This window comes from Cornus florida, unplaced genomic scaffold, assembly GCF_030987335.1.
Source record: "Cornus florida cultivar Cherokee Brave unplaced genomic scaffold, ASM3098733v1 CherokeeBrave_3.0.0_Hap2_Chr04, whole genome shotgun sequence".
Lineage (NCBI taxonomy): Eukaryota > Viridiplantae > Streptophyta > Magnoliopsida > Cornales > Cornaceae > Cornus > Cornus florida.
Window position 1 is genome coordinate 104,493,685 of NW_026775574.1, and position 17,109 is coordinate 104,510,793.

Consider the following 17,109-nt stretch of genomic DNA (forward strand, 5'->3'; position numbering starts at 1 on the left):
TATAATGAATCGAAATATAATACATTCAATTCACCAATTGTATAAAACATAAATATTTCAGAAACGTCAGGATCATATGACACTTTAATCCAAACAGGAATTTGCTATGCCAGGGCATATAAATTCCAACAGTAAGATATCAAAATAATATAATGGTGTGTTCGACTGTATGAAATTGAAGTTTTAGAATTAGATTCGATGAAATTGCAAAAATATTTAGTTCAATTTTTAAGTTACTTTTATTTAATTCTACCAATTCTAATGTTCGAATTTCATGCATGCATATGAATATAACCTAAGATAATATCAAATAAAAGAAAGGCTTCAAGATCCCACTTTAAGTCACTTTATAAAAGCTCACACATGGACCATCACCGAGTATAATATGACCAAAATTCAAATATGTAATTTAACATAAAATATAAAAGATAAATATACGAGGTTAAGGAAAAGATATAATGTTGTTTGATAGTACATTTTGAATTTATACTTAGTAAAAAAAAAAAAAAAAAAATTTGAAGTTTAAAACATAAATGCATTTTAGGTGAAACTAACTTTGCTAAAACTTTAAATTAATGTTTAAAAATGTCAACACATTCCGTTGTTTTAGGATATGTTGGCAGCTATTTTCATTTTGCATTTCTGTTTTCATCGAAACTGAAACAATATTTTTGCCTGAGCATGTTTAATAGTGATTGGACGTGTTGTAAGATTTTGAAATAAAAAACATAAAAATATATTTAGTTAAAAAGCAAGAACTTTGGTAGTAAGAACATAAAAACATGTTTGATAAAAAAATTTGTTCCCAGTGTTAGAAACATAGAGAGAGAGAGAGAGAGAGTATAGAGCCCTAAATTGTATTGATATGAGAGATACAGGATACAAGAGTATAAGGGGTTATATATAGCTGAGGGTAGGTGTGTGAGTATTGTCCAAGTAAACCTATATATGAAAACTATGGGAAGGTAAGACGGTTCCTATTGTACACGGATAAAACCCTAACCCAAATATTATCTAACACATCTCCTCAAAATCAAGGTGGGTTATATAAAACCATCTTGAGTTTGGAAAGAAGATCTCAAAAACGGTCTGGCGGAAGCGATTTGATAAAGACATCTGCTATCTGATCATGAGAAATAATGGACCGCAGTTGTAAGGTTTTCTGAAGAAGGTGATGACGAACAAAATGACAATCGATCTCAATGTGTTTGGTGCGCTCGTGAAAAACATCATTGTATGTAATTTGGATCGAACTCCTATTATCACAGTAGATAGGAGTGGCAGTGGATGAAGAAACTCCCATGTCCTGAAGGAGCCAGTGCAACCACAGAAGCTCAGAAGTAGTATTGGCAAGTGCCCTCTACTCAGCTTATGTGCTAGATTGAACAACCATACTTTGTTTCTTGTTGCACTGAGAGATGAGTGAATCACCAAGAAAGAAACAATTCATGTGGTGGAACAACAATTTGTATCATCTCCTGCCCAGTCGGCATTTGAATATGCACGAAAGAACAAGTGACAACTGAGAAGAAAAATAAAGCCCATGAAACATAGTGCCTTTGAGATAGTGAAGGATGCGAAGAACTGTAGCAAAATGAGTAGATTTTGGGAGAACCATGAACGAACTAACTATGTGGACCACATGAAAGATATTTGAATGGGTGACAATGAAATAAACTAGACTACCAACCAAATGTCAATCTAATGTACCATCTCGAAGAGATTCGTCATCATGTAAATTAAGTCGTGTATTATGCTCAAGTGGTGTATCAATGTTACAAGGGTCATTTGTCCCACATCGAATCTGGATGGGAAAGTAATTGGGTATAAATGGGTGGGTATGCAGCACTACCCAATAGTTCAAGTTTTTTGGTAAATGGGCAAGCACTCACACATTGTTGGTATCAGAGTTAGGTTCAGTCCTTGATCCGGTGTCACGCCAAGCGCCTGACTCGGAATGCATCTGGGTGAGCCACCCCCGGATAGGTGGCTCGATTGCAACGAGAGCTTTGCGAGTTCGCCATCTAATCCGGATGAAAAAATAATTAGGTATAAATGGGTGAATATGCAGCACTACCCAATAATAAATAGGTAAGCATTAATCCTTTGAGGAGTCCAAAATCATTCATCTTGAAAAATAAAATAAATATTTTTTATTTTATTTTATAATGTTCACCGTTATGCTATGGTACAAAAACATTATCAAACGTCAATTTGTTGTAACAAAAATTGCTAAATGCATTTCGATATTTTGTTTCGCTATAGTGTATTCCCAACAGAAAATACGATTGCCTAACATACTCTCAATTTCCAATTTGACCAAATTGGTATGAAAACTTGTTTAAAGTCAGTCAACAGTAGAGGATTAAAAGAACGTCACACACCACCAATAATATGCGAGTGGTAGGTCCAGGCCGAATCGGCGTGGTATTTTTTTCCCAAAAATATATAGAAAAATCTCACTAGGGTTTTTGTCCGCCATTAGTGGGACTGCACCGCGTTGGGGAGCTACTCCTCTACTCCAACCGAACGACTTCTTCAACAAACAGTCCCTTTCTCCGGCAAATCTGCCATCACCTCCGATCAAAGGTATCTCTCATTCCTTTATCCTCTTCTATATCTATCTCTAGATATATATATACACACATACATATGTATTTATATACAAAAAGACTCCACCATATACTAATACTAACTAATACTAAAACATCTTTTTTTCCAGTAAATTTTTTTTTTTTTTTTTTTTTTTTTTGTTGAAGAGGTGAGATTTTCAGCTTTTTGTGTACCAAAGGGTGTATCTTTACAGAATTTAAGATTTTTTTTTTTCTTTTTCATTTCATTAGTTTTATTCGCAACGAAACAGAGGGTTACTGATCAGAGTGAATTGTATGTTTTTCAGTAATATCGATTTGTTTGGAGTTAAATTTTTTTTTTTTTTCGTTACAGTTTGAGTATGGTTGGTTACAGTTTGAGTATGGCTTCTGCTTGGGAAATTACTGCAGTGGAGTTCTTACAAGTAGGTTCCTTTAATGGTGTTTTTTTTTTTGTTTTTGTTTTTGTTTTTAAATTTATTTATTATTATTTTTTTAAATCGGAACTAGAAATGTGGGGTACTGATTGAGTTTAGAATTGGTGTTTAACTGTGTTTTGTTTCTATAATTTTAGGGTTCTAATAGACAGAATTTATTTCCGCCAAGAATTACACCAAGCCGGAGAAAAGGTTTGCTATGTGGTGCACTCCGAAATCCATCCCCATTACTGAGGATTTCTAATGGAGGCATTGTATCAAGACCTTCAATTTCAACAAAAGTCAGGGCTGTGGTTACAGGGGACGTAAGCAGTTCAATTGATGAATCGAGCAACTCTCAGGCTTCTGCTGAGAAGGTTATACATTTTTACCGGATCCCGTTGATTCAAGATAGTGCAGCTGCTGAACTGTTGAAGTCGATTCAAGCTAAAATTTCAAGTGAGATAGTTGGTCTAGAAACTGAACAGTGTTTCAACATTGGGCTTGATTCGAACCTTTCGAAAGAAAAACTTTCAGTGCTTAAGTGGCTTCTGGGAGAAACATTTCAGCCTGATAATTTGGGATCTGAGAGTTTCCTTGACAAGGAGAAGAATGCTGGTTTGGATAGACTGGTAATTGAAGTTGGCCCTCGGTTGTCTTTTACAACAGCATGGTCTGCTAATGCTGTATCAATCTGCCGAGCATGTGGATTGACAGAGGTGACCCGATTGGAACGTTCTAGGAGGTACTTGTTGTATATTAAGGCCGGGAGTGGTTCGTTGCCTGATGACCAAATTAATGAGTTTGCTGCTATGGTTCATGATCGGATGACCGAGTGTGTTTATGACCAGAAGCTCACATCCTTTGAAGTAAGCATGATTCCAGATGAAGTTCGGTATGTACCAGTCATGGAGAGGGGCCGGAAAGCATTGGAGGAAATTAATGTGGAAATGGGTTTAGCCTTTGATGAACAAGACCTACAGTATTACACCGGGCTTTTCAAAGATGACATAAAGCGGAACCCAACAACTGTTGAACTGTTTGATATTGCACAGTCTAACAGTGAGCACAGCCGTCACTGGTTTTTTACTGGGAAAATTGTTATAGATGGTCAGCCCATGGATAGGACTCTAATGCAGATAGTGAAGAGCACCTTGCAGGCAAACCCCAACAATTCTGTCATTGGCTTCAAGGACAACTCAAGTGCAATCAGGGGATTTCGTGTGAAGCCGCTGCGGCCAATTCAGCCTGGTTCAACTTGTCTGTTAGACACCAGTGTTCATGATCTTGACATCTTATTTACGGCCGAGACCCACAATTTCCCATGTGCTGTTGCACCTTATCCTGGTGCTGAGACAGGTGCAGGAGGTCGTATCAGGGATACCCATGCGACTGGAAGGGGGTCTTTTGTTGTTGCATCTACAGCTGGTTACTGTGTTGGGAACCTTAACATGGAAGGGTCTTCTGCTCCATGGGAAGATTCGTCATTCAAGTATCCATCAAACTTGGCTTCTCCTCTGCAGATCCTCATTGACGCTAGCAATGGTGCATCAGACTATGGGAACAAATTTGGAGAACCCTTGATTCAAGGCTATACGAGAACTTTTGGAATGAGACTCCCTAGTGGAGAAAGGCGAGAATGGTTGAAGCCAATCATGTTTAGTGGTGGTATTGGGCAGATTGAACACACCCACATATCAAAAGGAGAGCCTGACATTGGAATGCTAGTTGTAAAGATTGGAGGCCCAGCATATCGTATAGGAATGGGAGGTGGTGCTGCATCCAGCATGGTTAGTGGTCAGAATGATGCTGATCTTGATTTTAATGCCGTTCAGCGTGGAGATGCAGAGATGGCACAGAAATTGTATCGTGTGGTTCGTGCCTGCATTGAAATGGGAGAGAACAACCCAATTATCAGTATTCATGATCAGGGTGCCGGTGGGAACTGTAATGTTGTAAAGGAAATCATATACCCCAAGGGTGCTGAAATTGATATCAGGGCAGTTGTAGTTGGCGACCACACTATGTCTGTTTTGGAGATATGGGGTGCAGAATATCAGGAGCAAGATGCCATATTGGTGAAGCCTGAAAGCCGCAGCCTCTTACAGTCAATTTGTGAAAGAGAGAGGGTCTCTATGGCTGTTCTTGGAACGATTAATGGCAAGGGACATGTAACTTTAGTTGACAGCATAGCTATTGAAAGGTGTCGTTCAAATGGACTCCCTCCCCCCCCACCTGCTGTTGATCTCGAACTTGAGAAAGTCCTCGGGGACATGCCTCAAAAAACTTTTGAATTTTATCACATGGCTCATGCGCTAGAGCCACTGGATATTGCTCCTGGGATCACATTGATGCAATCCCTGAAGAGGGTCTTGGGGCTTCCTTCTGTCGGTTCGAAACGCTTTTTGACGACTAAAGTTGATAGGTGTTACTCCTCTTCCTTTTTTTCTTCCCTACTTGACATTTTGCTTGAAATTATTCTATTTTGCTCCAGTGTTGTCTTTTCTTATACTCTAGTAATAGTTTGTTGTTTGCAGATGTGTAACAGGTCTTGTGGCGCAGCAACAAACTGTGGGTCCTTTGCAAATTACTCTTTCTGATGTTGCAGTTATTGCACAAACCTATACTGGCTTTACTGGAGGTGCATGTGCAATTGGGGAGCAGCCAATCAAGGGTCTATTGAATCCAAAAGCAATGGCACGACTTGCTGTTGGAGAAGCACTCACAAATCTTGTTTGGGCAAAAGTTACTTCTCTTTCTGATGTTAAAGCCAGTGGTAATTGGATGTATGCTGCCAAACTTGACGGGGAGGGAGCAGCCATGTATGATGCTGCCACGGCTCTTTCTGAAGCTATGATTGAGCTTGGTATTGCCATTGATGGGGGGAAAGATAGTCTCTCAATGGCGGCCCATGCATCAGGGGAGGTTGTCAAGGCTCCAGGAAATCTTGTTATCAGTGTGTATGTCACTTGTCCTGATATTACAAAAACAGTGACCCCAGATTTGAAGCTTGGAGATGAAGGTATATTGCTTCACATTGATTTGGCGAAAGGAGAGCGGCGTCTTGGTGGATCTGCTCTTGCTCAGGTTGGTTTGTTTTTTTTTTTAATTAGTATTATTATTTTATTTATAATCATAAACCCACTCTTTTTTACATTCTAAATTTTCTCTTGTTAAGGTTTTTGGCCAAATTGGAGATGAATGCCCTGATCTTGATGATGTTCCTTACCTTAAAAGAGTGTTTGAGGGGGTTCAGAATCTTCTCTCAGATGGGCTGGTCTCTGCTGGTCATGATATTAGTGACGGTGGGCTGATTGTTTGTGCCCTTGAGATGGCTTTCGCTGGTAATTGTGGCATCCGCTTGGACTTAGCTTCACTAAGGAATAACCTCTTCCAAACACTTTTTGCAGAAGAGCTTGGTCTTATTCTTGAGGTTAGCAAGAATAACCTGGCTATGGTAATGGGAAAGCTTCACAGTGTCGGCATATTTGCTGAGATCATTGGAGAAGTAACTGCTGCACCCATAATAGAATTAAAAGTTGATGGGGTGACTCATTTGAGTGGGAAAACTTCTCACCTTAGGGACATGTGGGAAGAAACCAGTTTTCAGCTGGAAAAGTTTCAAAGATTGTCATCTTGTGTAGATTTAGAGAAGGAAGGGTTGAAGAATAGGCATGAACCTTCATGGGCATTATCTTTCACTCCGACCTTTACAGACGAGATATACATTGCCACTACTTCAAAACCCAAAGTAGCGGTTATTCGAGAGGAAGGAAGCAATGGGGACAGAGAAATGTCTGCTGCCTTTTATGCTGCTGGTTTTGAACCATGGGATATTACAATGTCAGACCTTCTTAATGGAGTCACTTCTCTGAATGAATTCCGTGGGATTGTGTTTGTGGGAGGTTTCAGCTATGCTGACGTGCTTGATTCTGCAAAAGGGTGGTCAGCGTCTATACGATTTAATCAGCCTCTTCTAAATCAATTTCAAGAATTTTACAATAGGTCTGACACCTTTAGTCTTGGGGTTTGCAATGGATGCCAGCTTATGGCTCTATTGGGGTGGGTTCCTGGGCCCCAAGTTGGAGGTGTCCTTGGTGCTGGGGGGGACCCATCACAGCCAAGGTTTGTCCACAATGAGTCAGGACGTTTTGAATGCCGCTTCACGAGTGTGACAATAAAGGACTCCCCGGCTATAATGTTCAAAGGAATGGCAGGTAGTACCTTGGGTGTGTGGGCTGCCCATGGTGAGGGGAGAGCATATTTCCCTGAAGGTGGTATTTTGGATCATATGCTTGAGTCGAATTTGGCCCCGGTAAGATATTGTGATGATGATGGGAAACCAACAGAAGTTTACCCTTTCAATCTGAATGGTTCTCCCTTGGGTGTGGCAGCAATTTGTTCTCCAGATGGGAGGCATCTTGCCATGATGCCTCATCCAGAACGCTGCTTCTTGATGTGGCAGTTCCCCTGGTATCCAACGCATTGGAATGTGGATAGAAAAGGCCCTAGCCCATGGTTGCAGATGTTTCAAAATGCCAGAGAGTGGTGCTCTTGAGCAATGTTAGTTTTAACTGCCACAAATTCTTTTTAGAGTTCTGCTTAATTGCAGACTGATTGTGTATTTTTTTTCTTATTGAATATACCAACCGTGTAATATTTTTCTTTTTGAATACGCAGAAAGTCCAGTAACCGGAGAGGCATTGTTTTATTTTGTTACTGAGGAGGCTTTCGAGCTTTTGGAGGTCAAGATGACAGCTCATAGAGGTTATGGAGGTCAGGCCATGGATTTGTTTTGTAATTTATTTCCAGAGAATACATAAGCATGTGCAGAAGCACTAGTTAGATGAAGTCAATTTCACTACTACAAAATCAATTAGATTGTTACTTTCTGTTATCATGGATTAGTGTCCTATAATTTTGTGTTGTAATGTACACCGAGTTGATTCTTACAAGGTTTGTTCTTAATACTAATTTTAGTGAGTGGCACTGCTTAATTGAGCAGATAATTTTCATCTTCCAGGGTTTGCCATTCATGAGATACCATATAATATATATCTGAAATTGGGAACCAATAATTCATCAATCTTCAATTTTAGGTCCAAGCTTTTGAACATGAAATAAGTAATATGTATCTAGCAATGTGTTGAGCAAGAGATTATACTAGATTAAGCATATTTAAATTTGTGAGAGGGAAGCTAAAAAGCTTCAGGTTCCGGACAATCATGATGCAACATGAATAAGAATGCCAATGTATTCCAAAATTACTTTGCTCTCTACAAATAGGATTTAAATGCAATAAGTTCTGGTCCTTCTGGATGAACATATAGGAGAGATGTCACATGGAACACTAAAAAGAATTGCCGAATTTCAGATGAGTACTGTAGAACCCTGCAGGGATGCCCTTACATAGCCTTTGGTGCATACTATTAATTTTGGTCATTTGGCTGTTTTATGGTGATTTTGAGACTGATAGTCTTGGTCCTTGTTCTATTAGTATGTTGTTTGAGAGCAGTGGAGTGTCAAATTGTTAAGGCGTGGCCTTCTAGAACCACCTTCTATGTAATTCAGAAACACGCAAGGAAACAGAGTAAGATCTGATATAATAAAGATGAGAATTTAACCAAGAGCAGAATGCCTATCCTGTTCCATGTGTATCTATAATCTATATATATTTATACACTAGTGTGGGGTTGTTCTCAATTCAAGCTCCAACTGAATTCAGAAACTTGAGTTATCTTGTAGTAACAGTGTTAGGAGTTGTGGATTGAGAGGGTTTTTTGACTCTCCCTTTCTTCTTTCTACCAATACTTTTGCTGCCATCTTCTCTGTTCCCTAACAAGGTTGAAATTGGTTCAACTGTATCAGGAACAGCAAGCAATTGGACTTCAGTATTCAAACCACACTGACTAGCAAAACTGTCCATCTCATTACCAGAGGGATTAAAATTTGATCTCTCTTCCGCAATCTTCTGCTCTTTTTCGCTACAACCCCATTTAAGCTTTCTTGCATTAGAAGAAGAACATCGGGTTGAACTCTTAGACAAGTAGAATAGTAGAGATACATTACCCTTTTGAGCCGCGTGATGTTCTTTAATCCAATGAATCCCACCACCCTTAAAAACTTTCCCACAATATACACTTGAGCTTAATCGTGTCCCCGTTTAAAAAAATCTGACAATGCTTGTATGCCAGGTCATGTTTTTGTAAAGTTACTGGTATAGTTTTGAAACTAGAAGCCATTATCTACCTTAATTTTTTTCTTATTGACTGCACAGAAGTCCAGTAACTGGAGAGTCGTCGTTTTATTTTGCTACCGAGGCGGCTTTAAAGCTTTTGGTGGTCAAGATGCCAGCTCATAAAGGTTTTGGAGGTCAGGCCATGGATTTGTTTCTTAATTTATTTGCAGAGAATACAGACACAACTTGAATGGGAATCCGAAAAACTTGTGTTGTTCCATTTAACCTCCATCGCGTTCTTCTTCACTTTTATAGCTAAATCCTTTATATACAACTTATAATATTTGTAACGCAGAAATAGCGTATTTAAGGCCTTGTTCTTTGATGGTTTGTATGAAGGTGTTTGTTGTGAGGATATCAATGTTACTGTCTGATCCTATCCACAATTGAGTAAAATTTTGCCAGAGGAAGCATATATGAATGAATCGTTTGTAGTTCATTTACCTTGTTGAAGTGTAGTACTGTTGTTTTTACACAGTTGATTGAGAAATGATAATTTATATATAGAATGAATTTCCTTTAGAGCAACCAGTGTGCTTGGCACACATTATCCATCTACTTAAAAGCAAAGTGGGGTGACACATGGCATATTTTAATAAAATATGATAACATGGCACTCTATTTTTTTGGTTCCATGCTGTGCAGTTCAGTGTTTGATTATCTGCTTTAATATTTTAATTTGTTTTAATGAGGTTTAGAAATCAAAGTGAGAGAGAATGGTGTGTGGGATCACAAAAAGTAACAAATGGATATAAGATAGGAGCCAATAAAACACCAAACACTATTTCGTCGGTAAAGAACCCAATAGATAGTGATTGTAGGACTCACAAAAAAGACACTCCATTTGTTTATGCATACCGCCCCCCTCTCTCTCTACACTGACACACTATTTCTCTAAAACTATATGCGCCCCGAATGCTCTTAGAGTGAAATTTCCTCACTGGAGTATATTGTTTTTGGAACATAAATGGCCTGACATTTTATTTGTTTATTAAAATATGTATTTATTTATCAGTGATCAATTTGCACTTGCGAGTCGTAATAGTTCATATTAAAGGTTTGGTGTTGTATTTACAGTAGAAGAGTGAAAAAGTTTGTTTATTGAGATAATCTTGTATGTTCATGTGAATAAGCTGGTGCTAATACAGGAATTTAGTTTATGGCTGAATGTGTTGTAAAAAAGATTTGCTTGCAGAGCACCAATTCGAGTGGAGAGAGTGAGGGTGGAATCTTATGTTCGGGTGTAAATAAGATTTGATTTAAATTCTTTCTAATCTCAAATTCAAAGTATTGATTCGGAAACGTAATATGTGATTTAACATTGAATTTATTAAGACATCAACCTAATAGGAAGAACAAGATCCTTTCTGAGTCAAATTTTCATAGAAATGGATCATTTCCAACAAATTTTTTCATCCAAGTATCTGTAAGTTCATATTTAAAGGTTAAAAAAATAAAACGTCCAAGTTTTGGTTGTAATTAAGTTGTGCATGCAACCACAGCATGGGGAATTTGAAAAAAAAAAAAAAAAAAACACACACACACACACATATACACACATGAAGTTTGATTTAAGAGAATTTGAAATATTACGTAGTGATTTAGGATAGATATATTTTCTCTTTTTTACCATGTTGAACAAGGTTTTGAAATTTAAAATGAATTTCTTAGTGGTTTGAAATAACAAAAAATAAGAAATGAAGTTTGATTTAAGAGAAATTGAAATACTACATAGCGTTTTAAATCCCATAAAAAATAGTGATATTTAATGAGATTTGTAAATTTGTTTGGTGGTAGGTTTGTAACTAAACCCCAATTTGGGCTAACATATGGGATTGGTCAAAGTGCCAAGATTCAAAATTCAAAACTTACCAACAAGGCAAGGCAAAACCCATTAGACAACCGGTCCCACCCACAAAGTCAAGTGATTCACATGTGATTCATTCGGTGGATCCATCATAGATTTATTAGATCGGACGGTCCAGATAATCGCGTTAGCTTAAAGCTAACTGTGAAGTGGACAACCATTTCATAGCAAAACCTTACACACCTCCTTCATTTCAACTCTCTCTCTGTCTCTCTCCATATATCTATATTCTATACTGTTCGCACATTTTTAGAGAGCTAAACAATGGTGAGTTTCATGTATTTTCTCTATCATTCTCACTATTTCCATCTCATTCTCTTTTCAGTTTCATGCATGATCTCAATTTTACAGAGAAATTGTTGCATCAACAACGAACGGAGCCCTAGTTTGTTACAGCTGTTCTTTAGTTTTAATCGAATTTTTTTTTTTTTTTTTTTTTTTTTTTTTTTTCAGGCATTGCCGAATCAGCAAACTGTTGATTATCCGAGTTTCAAGCTTGTAATTGTTGGTGATGGTGGAACAGGTATTTTAATTTCTTTTACTTTTCTTGAGGTGCTTTCATTTTCTGTTTGGTTGCTAGGAAATCTGGGGAAATAGATGTTAAAGGTCAAATGATTGAGAGATTAGGAAACATAAACATGCATTTCATCAGATTGTGATGGACAACTTTCTATTAAGATGTGTTATTTCATTATTATTTTTGTTTAAATTCAAGAAATTTAAAGTTCCGTTTTCTATATTTATATTTAGTTTTCTTGACGCTTAAACTTGTGATTGTGTTACATGATTGTGTTTAGGGTTTAAGTTTATTTGTTCTGGATATTCTGATTTTGTTGTGTATTGTTTCTGTTCAAAGGATTATGCTTTGTAGTTTTGGCGATTTTTGGATCTATAATTTGTTTGCTAATTTATTATTGTTTGTTCTTTTCTTTTTTCTTTTTTTGAGTGCTAAGAACAAAGTGTTTGCATGATGTAGGGAAAACAACATTTGTGAAGAGACATCTTACAGGGGAATTTGAGAAGAAATATGAACGTAAGCGCCTGTTTGAAAATGGTTCATTTTTTGAGACTGGTTTTTGTTTTTTTTTTTTTTTTTTTTGGGTTTATTGTTTTTTTGTGTGAAGCTGATGATATTCTTTTCAATCATGAATAGCCACCATAGGCGTGGAAGTTCATCCATTGGATTTCTTCACTAACTGTGGGAAAATTCGGTTTTATTGTTGGGACACTGCTGGGCAGGAGAAATTCGGTGGCCTTAGGGATGGCTACTAGTAAGTACCTATGTTTGTTCTATTTATATGACTTTTGGATTTTTATTTTATTATTATTATTATAATTTTTTATATATTTTAATATAGTAATTCAATTGATTACTACCATGTATTTGAAAATATTTTATTGGATTGACTTTTCTTATATTGTGGTGAATTCCTTCTTTATAATTTTTATTTTTGAATCATCATCCAAGCGGTAGGAAAATATCATTTTCTTTTTAAAAATCATTACCAAATTGGTAGCTGGATTTTGATACTAAATTTTATTCTGGTGATATTTGTTTCTAGCATTTAACGATGTTATTGTAAGATTTTCTAATATGTCAATTTATAAATTAATGTCATTTGCTTTGGTTGCTTCTTTGAATGGTTTTTTTTGTGTACTTGATTAGCAAACATTTATTAGTTGGTAGAAATATGAAGATTGTAGTTGTGCTGGTTTGTTTTGTTATGGTGATAATTTAATATTCTTTTGCCTCACTGGTTGCCTACTCTTTAGAGGATGTGAAAATTCAAATCAATTTTTACCTTTTTTTTTTAATGTGTGTCAGAGCGAGCAACTTTAAAGTTTAAATGCTGATTCTTATTATTATTTAAAAAAACTAATTTTATTATGCTAATCAACAGACAACATATAAAAAATTGCTTTACATACTATGTTGCCAAACACTATTTCATCTTCTATAGGTAGCACTTTTTTGACAACACATAAAGCCGAACAGCCCCTGAGACGAACATTCATTTTATTATTGGGTGAATTAACCTGACCACCCCTAAGGTTGGACTTTTTGCCCATAGATTAAACTTTTCCCTAAATCAGTCATGTTAGAGTTTTTCCGGATAAATGACGTTTAATTATATATATTTGATTGACATTCTTACCCTTTAATAATTTTATGGCTTTATGGGTGAATATTCCCTGATCTCCCTTGAGGTTTAGGTTTTTCAACCATAGATTAAACTCCGCTCAAAATTACTCAATTACTCTCACACACCCGGTTAGAGTATGGCATTAAGTTAGATAGTTGATTGGTATTTTTACCCTTCAATTATTTGAGTAGTTTTAAAATAAAAAATTAAGAGAATTAAGTTTACCGTCGTACACTTGCTAAAATCTCCTTATTTTCTCCACTTGCCTAGTTTGTGCTCTCACTATCCCTCTCTCTCATCTGCTCACCTCAACTTTTGACTGTTCTGAGGAAATGCACATAGTGCTCAAAGATAATTGTGATTAAAGATGAAGATGATTAAGAAGGTGGTGTTGGACTAAAAATGCTAGCACTTGGGTTTTTTTTTTTAAAAAATATTCTCAAGTAGATTAGATGATTGTTGCCTGAGTTACCAATATGTTTGTCCGATGTTTCCTTGCAGATTGTAACACTTGGGTTTTTGTATTTTTCAAGAGGTTGTCTGGATTCTCTTTCGTCATATTATATTTTCTGTACTTGTATTTATATCTATCTCCTCTATTTCCTTCCTTCTGTTTTATAATTATTATTTTTTGGTACATATATTTAGATTTCCGTCAATTTTTTATTTTGTGTACTAATAGCGTTTTTAGTCCAAGAATTGAATATTGTCTATAATATGTATCTCTGAATGTTAATTGATGGAACCAATTTATTTATTTATTTTGCTTTGTTTTCATGTTTAGAAGATTTTTTTTTTTTTTTTTTCCTTTTAAGTTTTAGTTTACTTTGATTTATTTTAAGTTCTATGGTCCGAGTTCCAAGTGTTTGGGAGGAATCCTGGAGCATTTAGTTCTGTCTACTTGGAAATTTATATAATTTGTTTACAGAAAGAAATGGTTTCCCTGAAACTAAAATAAAAGGCATTGATATTCTTGGTTGATATTTGCTGAACAGTCAGTTATGGCTTTCTGTTGGTGCCTAGGATACCTGTAGAGCCTATACAACACTATTCATGCTATATATTTTATTCAATTTTATTTCATCTGTTACTAATTCACTCCCATGTCATGAAGATGATTGTTTTCAAGGACTGTAGATTCTCCTTTGAATCTACAGTGTGCCATCTTCGTTTTTAACTATTGTGATAAAAAATTGTACCATGTGCAGCATCCATGGTCAGTGTGCTATCATCATGTTTGATGTAACTGCCCGGTTGACGTACAAGAATGTTCCAACATGGCACCGTGATCTTTGCCGGTGTGTCAGAAATTCCTATTTTATTATTTTTTAAGTTGACCACCTTGACTCTTTCAAGGGGAAGTACTAAAATATTTTGAATACTTCGTTTTGCTAATCACAGGGTTTGTGAGAATATCCCGATTGTACTCTGTGGAAACAAGGTTGATGTGAAGAACAGGCAAGTAAAGGCAAAACAGGTTACTTTCCACCGGAAAAAGAATTTGCAGTACTATGAGATATCTGCAAAGAGCAATTACAATTTTGAGAAGCCTTTTCTGTATCTTGCCAGGAAACTTGCGGGGTAGATTCATTTATTCCATTAAATAATTATATTGCTCTTTGTTAGCCAGAATGAAGGTTTAAGGCATTCAAAACATCTTCTTGGTGGTTGTAGGGATCCTAACTTGCATTTTGTGGAGTCTCCTGCCCTTGCTCCTCCAGAAGTGCACATTGACATGGCTGCACAGCAACAGTAAGCTTTTTATTACAACCAAGAATTTGTGCGCTTTGTAGCGATTGCAATATTTTTTAAACCACCCTTTTAAAACTCACCATGCTTTGGCCTGGGTGGTATGACCTCCACCTTCCCGTAGGCGAGGTAGAGTGCTAAAGCCCCAAGAGGGGTAAACTAACCAAAAAAAGAAAGATAAACCCTGTTTAGAATTAGCTTCCTTTGGCTGTCTTTTTTAAACGGGAAATATTCTTACTAAATGATTTTGGCGGCCTGGCGCTGCACATCCTCAATAGCATTTTTCTTTTTGGGATATGTAATTTTTAAGCCTCACTACCAAATGTGTAGTCGTTATTCAGCAGTTGTGTGACAGCTTGTGATTGGCCAGGACTAATGGTCACGTACCATCTAATAATTTCTCAATTTTTAATTGCGCAAGGACTGTAGAGATCTGATTTGGTACTCTGTAAAGAATTGTGTCTAGGTTTTGTGCTCATTGAAGTGAGTGCAGGTACCGTATGTTTGTTTCTTTGTAAAGAAACAAAAAGATTTTGGGAACTAAACTTCTTGCAACCTTGTGATAACTGTTTGGAGTATTTTGTACAAAAAATTGGATTTAAAATGGTTCGCTGTTCTGGTAGAATATAATCTAAATTTTGTTTTGGTAGTAATATATTTGAACTTACTATTGACTTATTTTTACAGGCATGAAGCTGAACTCGCCGCAGCTGCAAGTCAACCTCTTCCTGACGATGATGATGACGCATTTGAGTAAATGAGGTGGGTTTTTGTTGTGCGTGCAAGTTGATATGGATTGGCATCCCAAGAGTTCCTTGGACGGATTTCATGCTCGAGCTTCTGTTATTGCGGATTTCGGATTATATTCCGGATGGTGATATATAGGAGTTTTGTACTGTTATTTGTCTGTCACAAATGAATTTAAGTTCTTGATCATGTTTCTTGTGTTGTAGTTGTGTTATTTGGCACAAATGAATTTAAGTTCTTGATCATGTTTCTTGTGTTGTAGTTGTGTTATTTGGCAACAGAGAACCACTACATACATGGCGATAACATATTCAAAGTTATCTGGTACCAACATTGCCCTCTTTTATTATTTTCCCTAACTTTCCAGTTCTGTCTAACTTGATCCTAGTAAATGGATTAAGCTCTGAGAGGCTTTAATTTAGAGGATTCTGATGAAAGATCAAGTGTATTGACTTTTTGATGGCATTATTCAAGCCAAATAGTGATGTAATTTGCGATCCAGTTTGAGCTCTAACCTCGTTCTTGTTTTGGCCAGTTGGGTTGGGTGGCTCTAGGGTAGGGTTGCAGATCAACCCAGTGTCCTAAAATTTCCTCAGTCCCTTGTTGACATCCCCGGTGTTGTGTCTTGAATCCAACCGTTAACATTTCTTTTTATAACGCACGGAAGCAAGAAATATAATGTCACTCTGCTTCATAATTCTAAATACCAAAGGAAGTGGAATGTTAAAAGGCCTTTTTTTAAGGAACGCTAATATTATTTTCCTTGTCTACTATTTCGATACATTTTAAGTCATCTCCAAGAACGTTAAAAGCTTGAATTTAAACCAACTTTTTTGAACTCAGAAGCTTGTTTGCTGCACTTTCTTACCCTCCAACTTAAGGAAAAAAAAAATCTAAACGTTAATTCAAAAGAAAAAAAAGAAAGAAAAAGTTTCAGAAGAACAATTTACCATTCCTATCACTATTATCATCAAAGGAGTTTAATGTTTTAATAGTTATTAAATGTTTTATGCTAATAAGATCAATTACATCGTTAACTCTATTATATTTTCATTTGTGAAATCTTTCATTATTATTTACAAAGATCAATATCCCTAACGAGAGATAGAAGAGAGTTAATAATCCGTACAGAGAAAGAGTTAAAAAGGGCCGGAGGCGAGAGAATAAGAGGGGTTAACAAAAAAACGTTTGATAACCAACGATTCAGGCACACAAGTTGATCAAGTTTGCGCTCTCAAGCGAGAGAAATATCAGGCAATTAATATTTTTTATCGAATAATAATACAAAAAGATAAATAATAAAGAAATAATATCGCAGAAGGAAACAATAAGTAAATAATAACTCCCCTGAATAAAT

At 36.4% G+C, this 17,109-nt stretch overlaps 2 protein-coding genes across 3 annotated transcripts; both read left to right on the forward strand.

Annotated features, from left to right (window-relative positions):
• The first annotated feature begins 2,453 nt into the window (after positions 1-2,453).
• On the forward strand, positions 2,454-8,027 carry LOC132304440 (probable phosphoribosylformylglycinamidine synthase, chloroplastic/mitochondrial). 2 transcript variants are annotated; one of them, XM_059802111.1, is made up of 6 exons: positions 2,454-2,589; positions 2,947-3,016; positions 3,166-5,432; positions 5,545-6,094; positions 6,186-7,570; positions 7,688-8,027. In XM_059802111.1, the coding sequence occupies exons 2-5, from the start codon at positions 2,954-2,956 to the stop codon at positions 7,563-7,565; spliced, it is 4,260 nt and encodes a 1,419-aa protein (XP_059658094.1). In that variant the 5' UTR covers positions 2,454-2,589; positions 2,947-2,953; the 3' UTR covers positions 7,566-7,570; positions 7,688-8,027. The 2 variants fall into 2 exon arrangements, with proteins under 2 accessions (XP_059658094.1, XP_059658095.1); XM_059802112.1 differs by having other exon boundaries at positions 2,968-3,016.
• A 3,244-nt stretch (positions 8,028-11,271) lies between these two features.
• On the forward strand, positions 11,272-16,266 carry LOC132304441 (GTP-binding nuclear protein Ran-3). Its single transcript, XM_059802113.1, has 8 exons — positions 11,272-11,379; positions 11,566-11,635; positions 12,089-12,145; positions 12,266-12,383; positions 14,465-14,554; positions 14,658-14,837; positions 14,931-15,008; positions 15,693-16,266. The coding sequence occupies exons 1-8, from the start codon at positions 11,377-11,379 to the stop codon at positions 15,760-15,762; spliced, it is 666 nt and encodes a 221-aa protein (XP_059658096.1). The 5' UTR covers positions 11,272-11,376; the 3' UTR covers positions 15,763-16,266.
• The last annotated feature ends 843 nt before the right edge of the window (positions 16,267-17,109 follow it).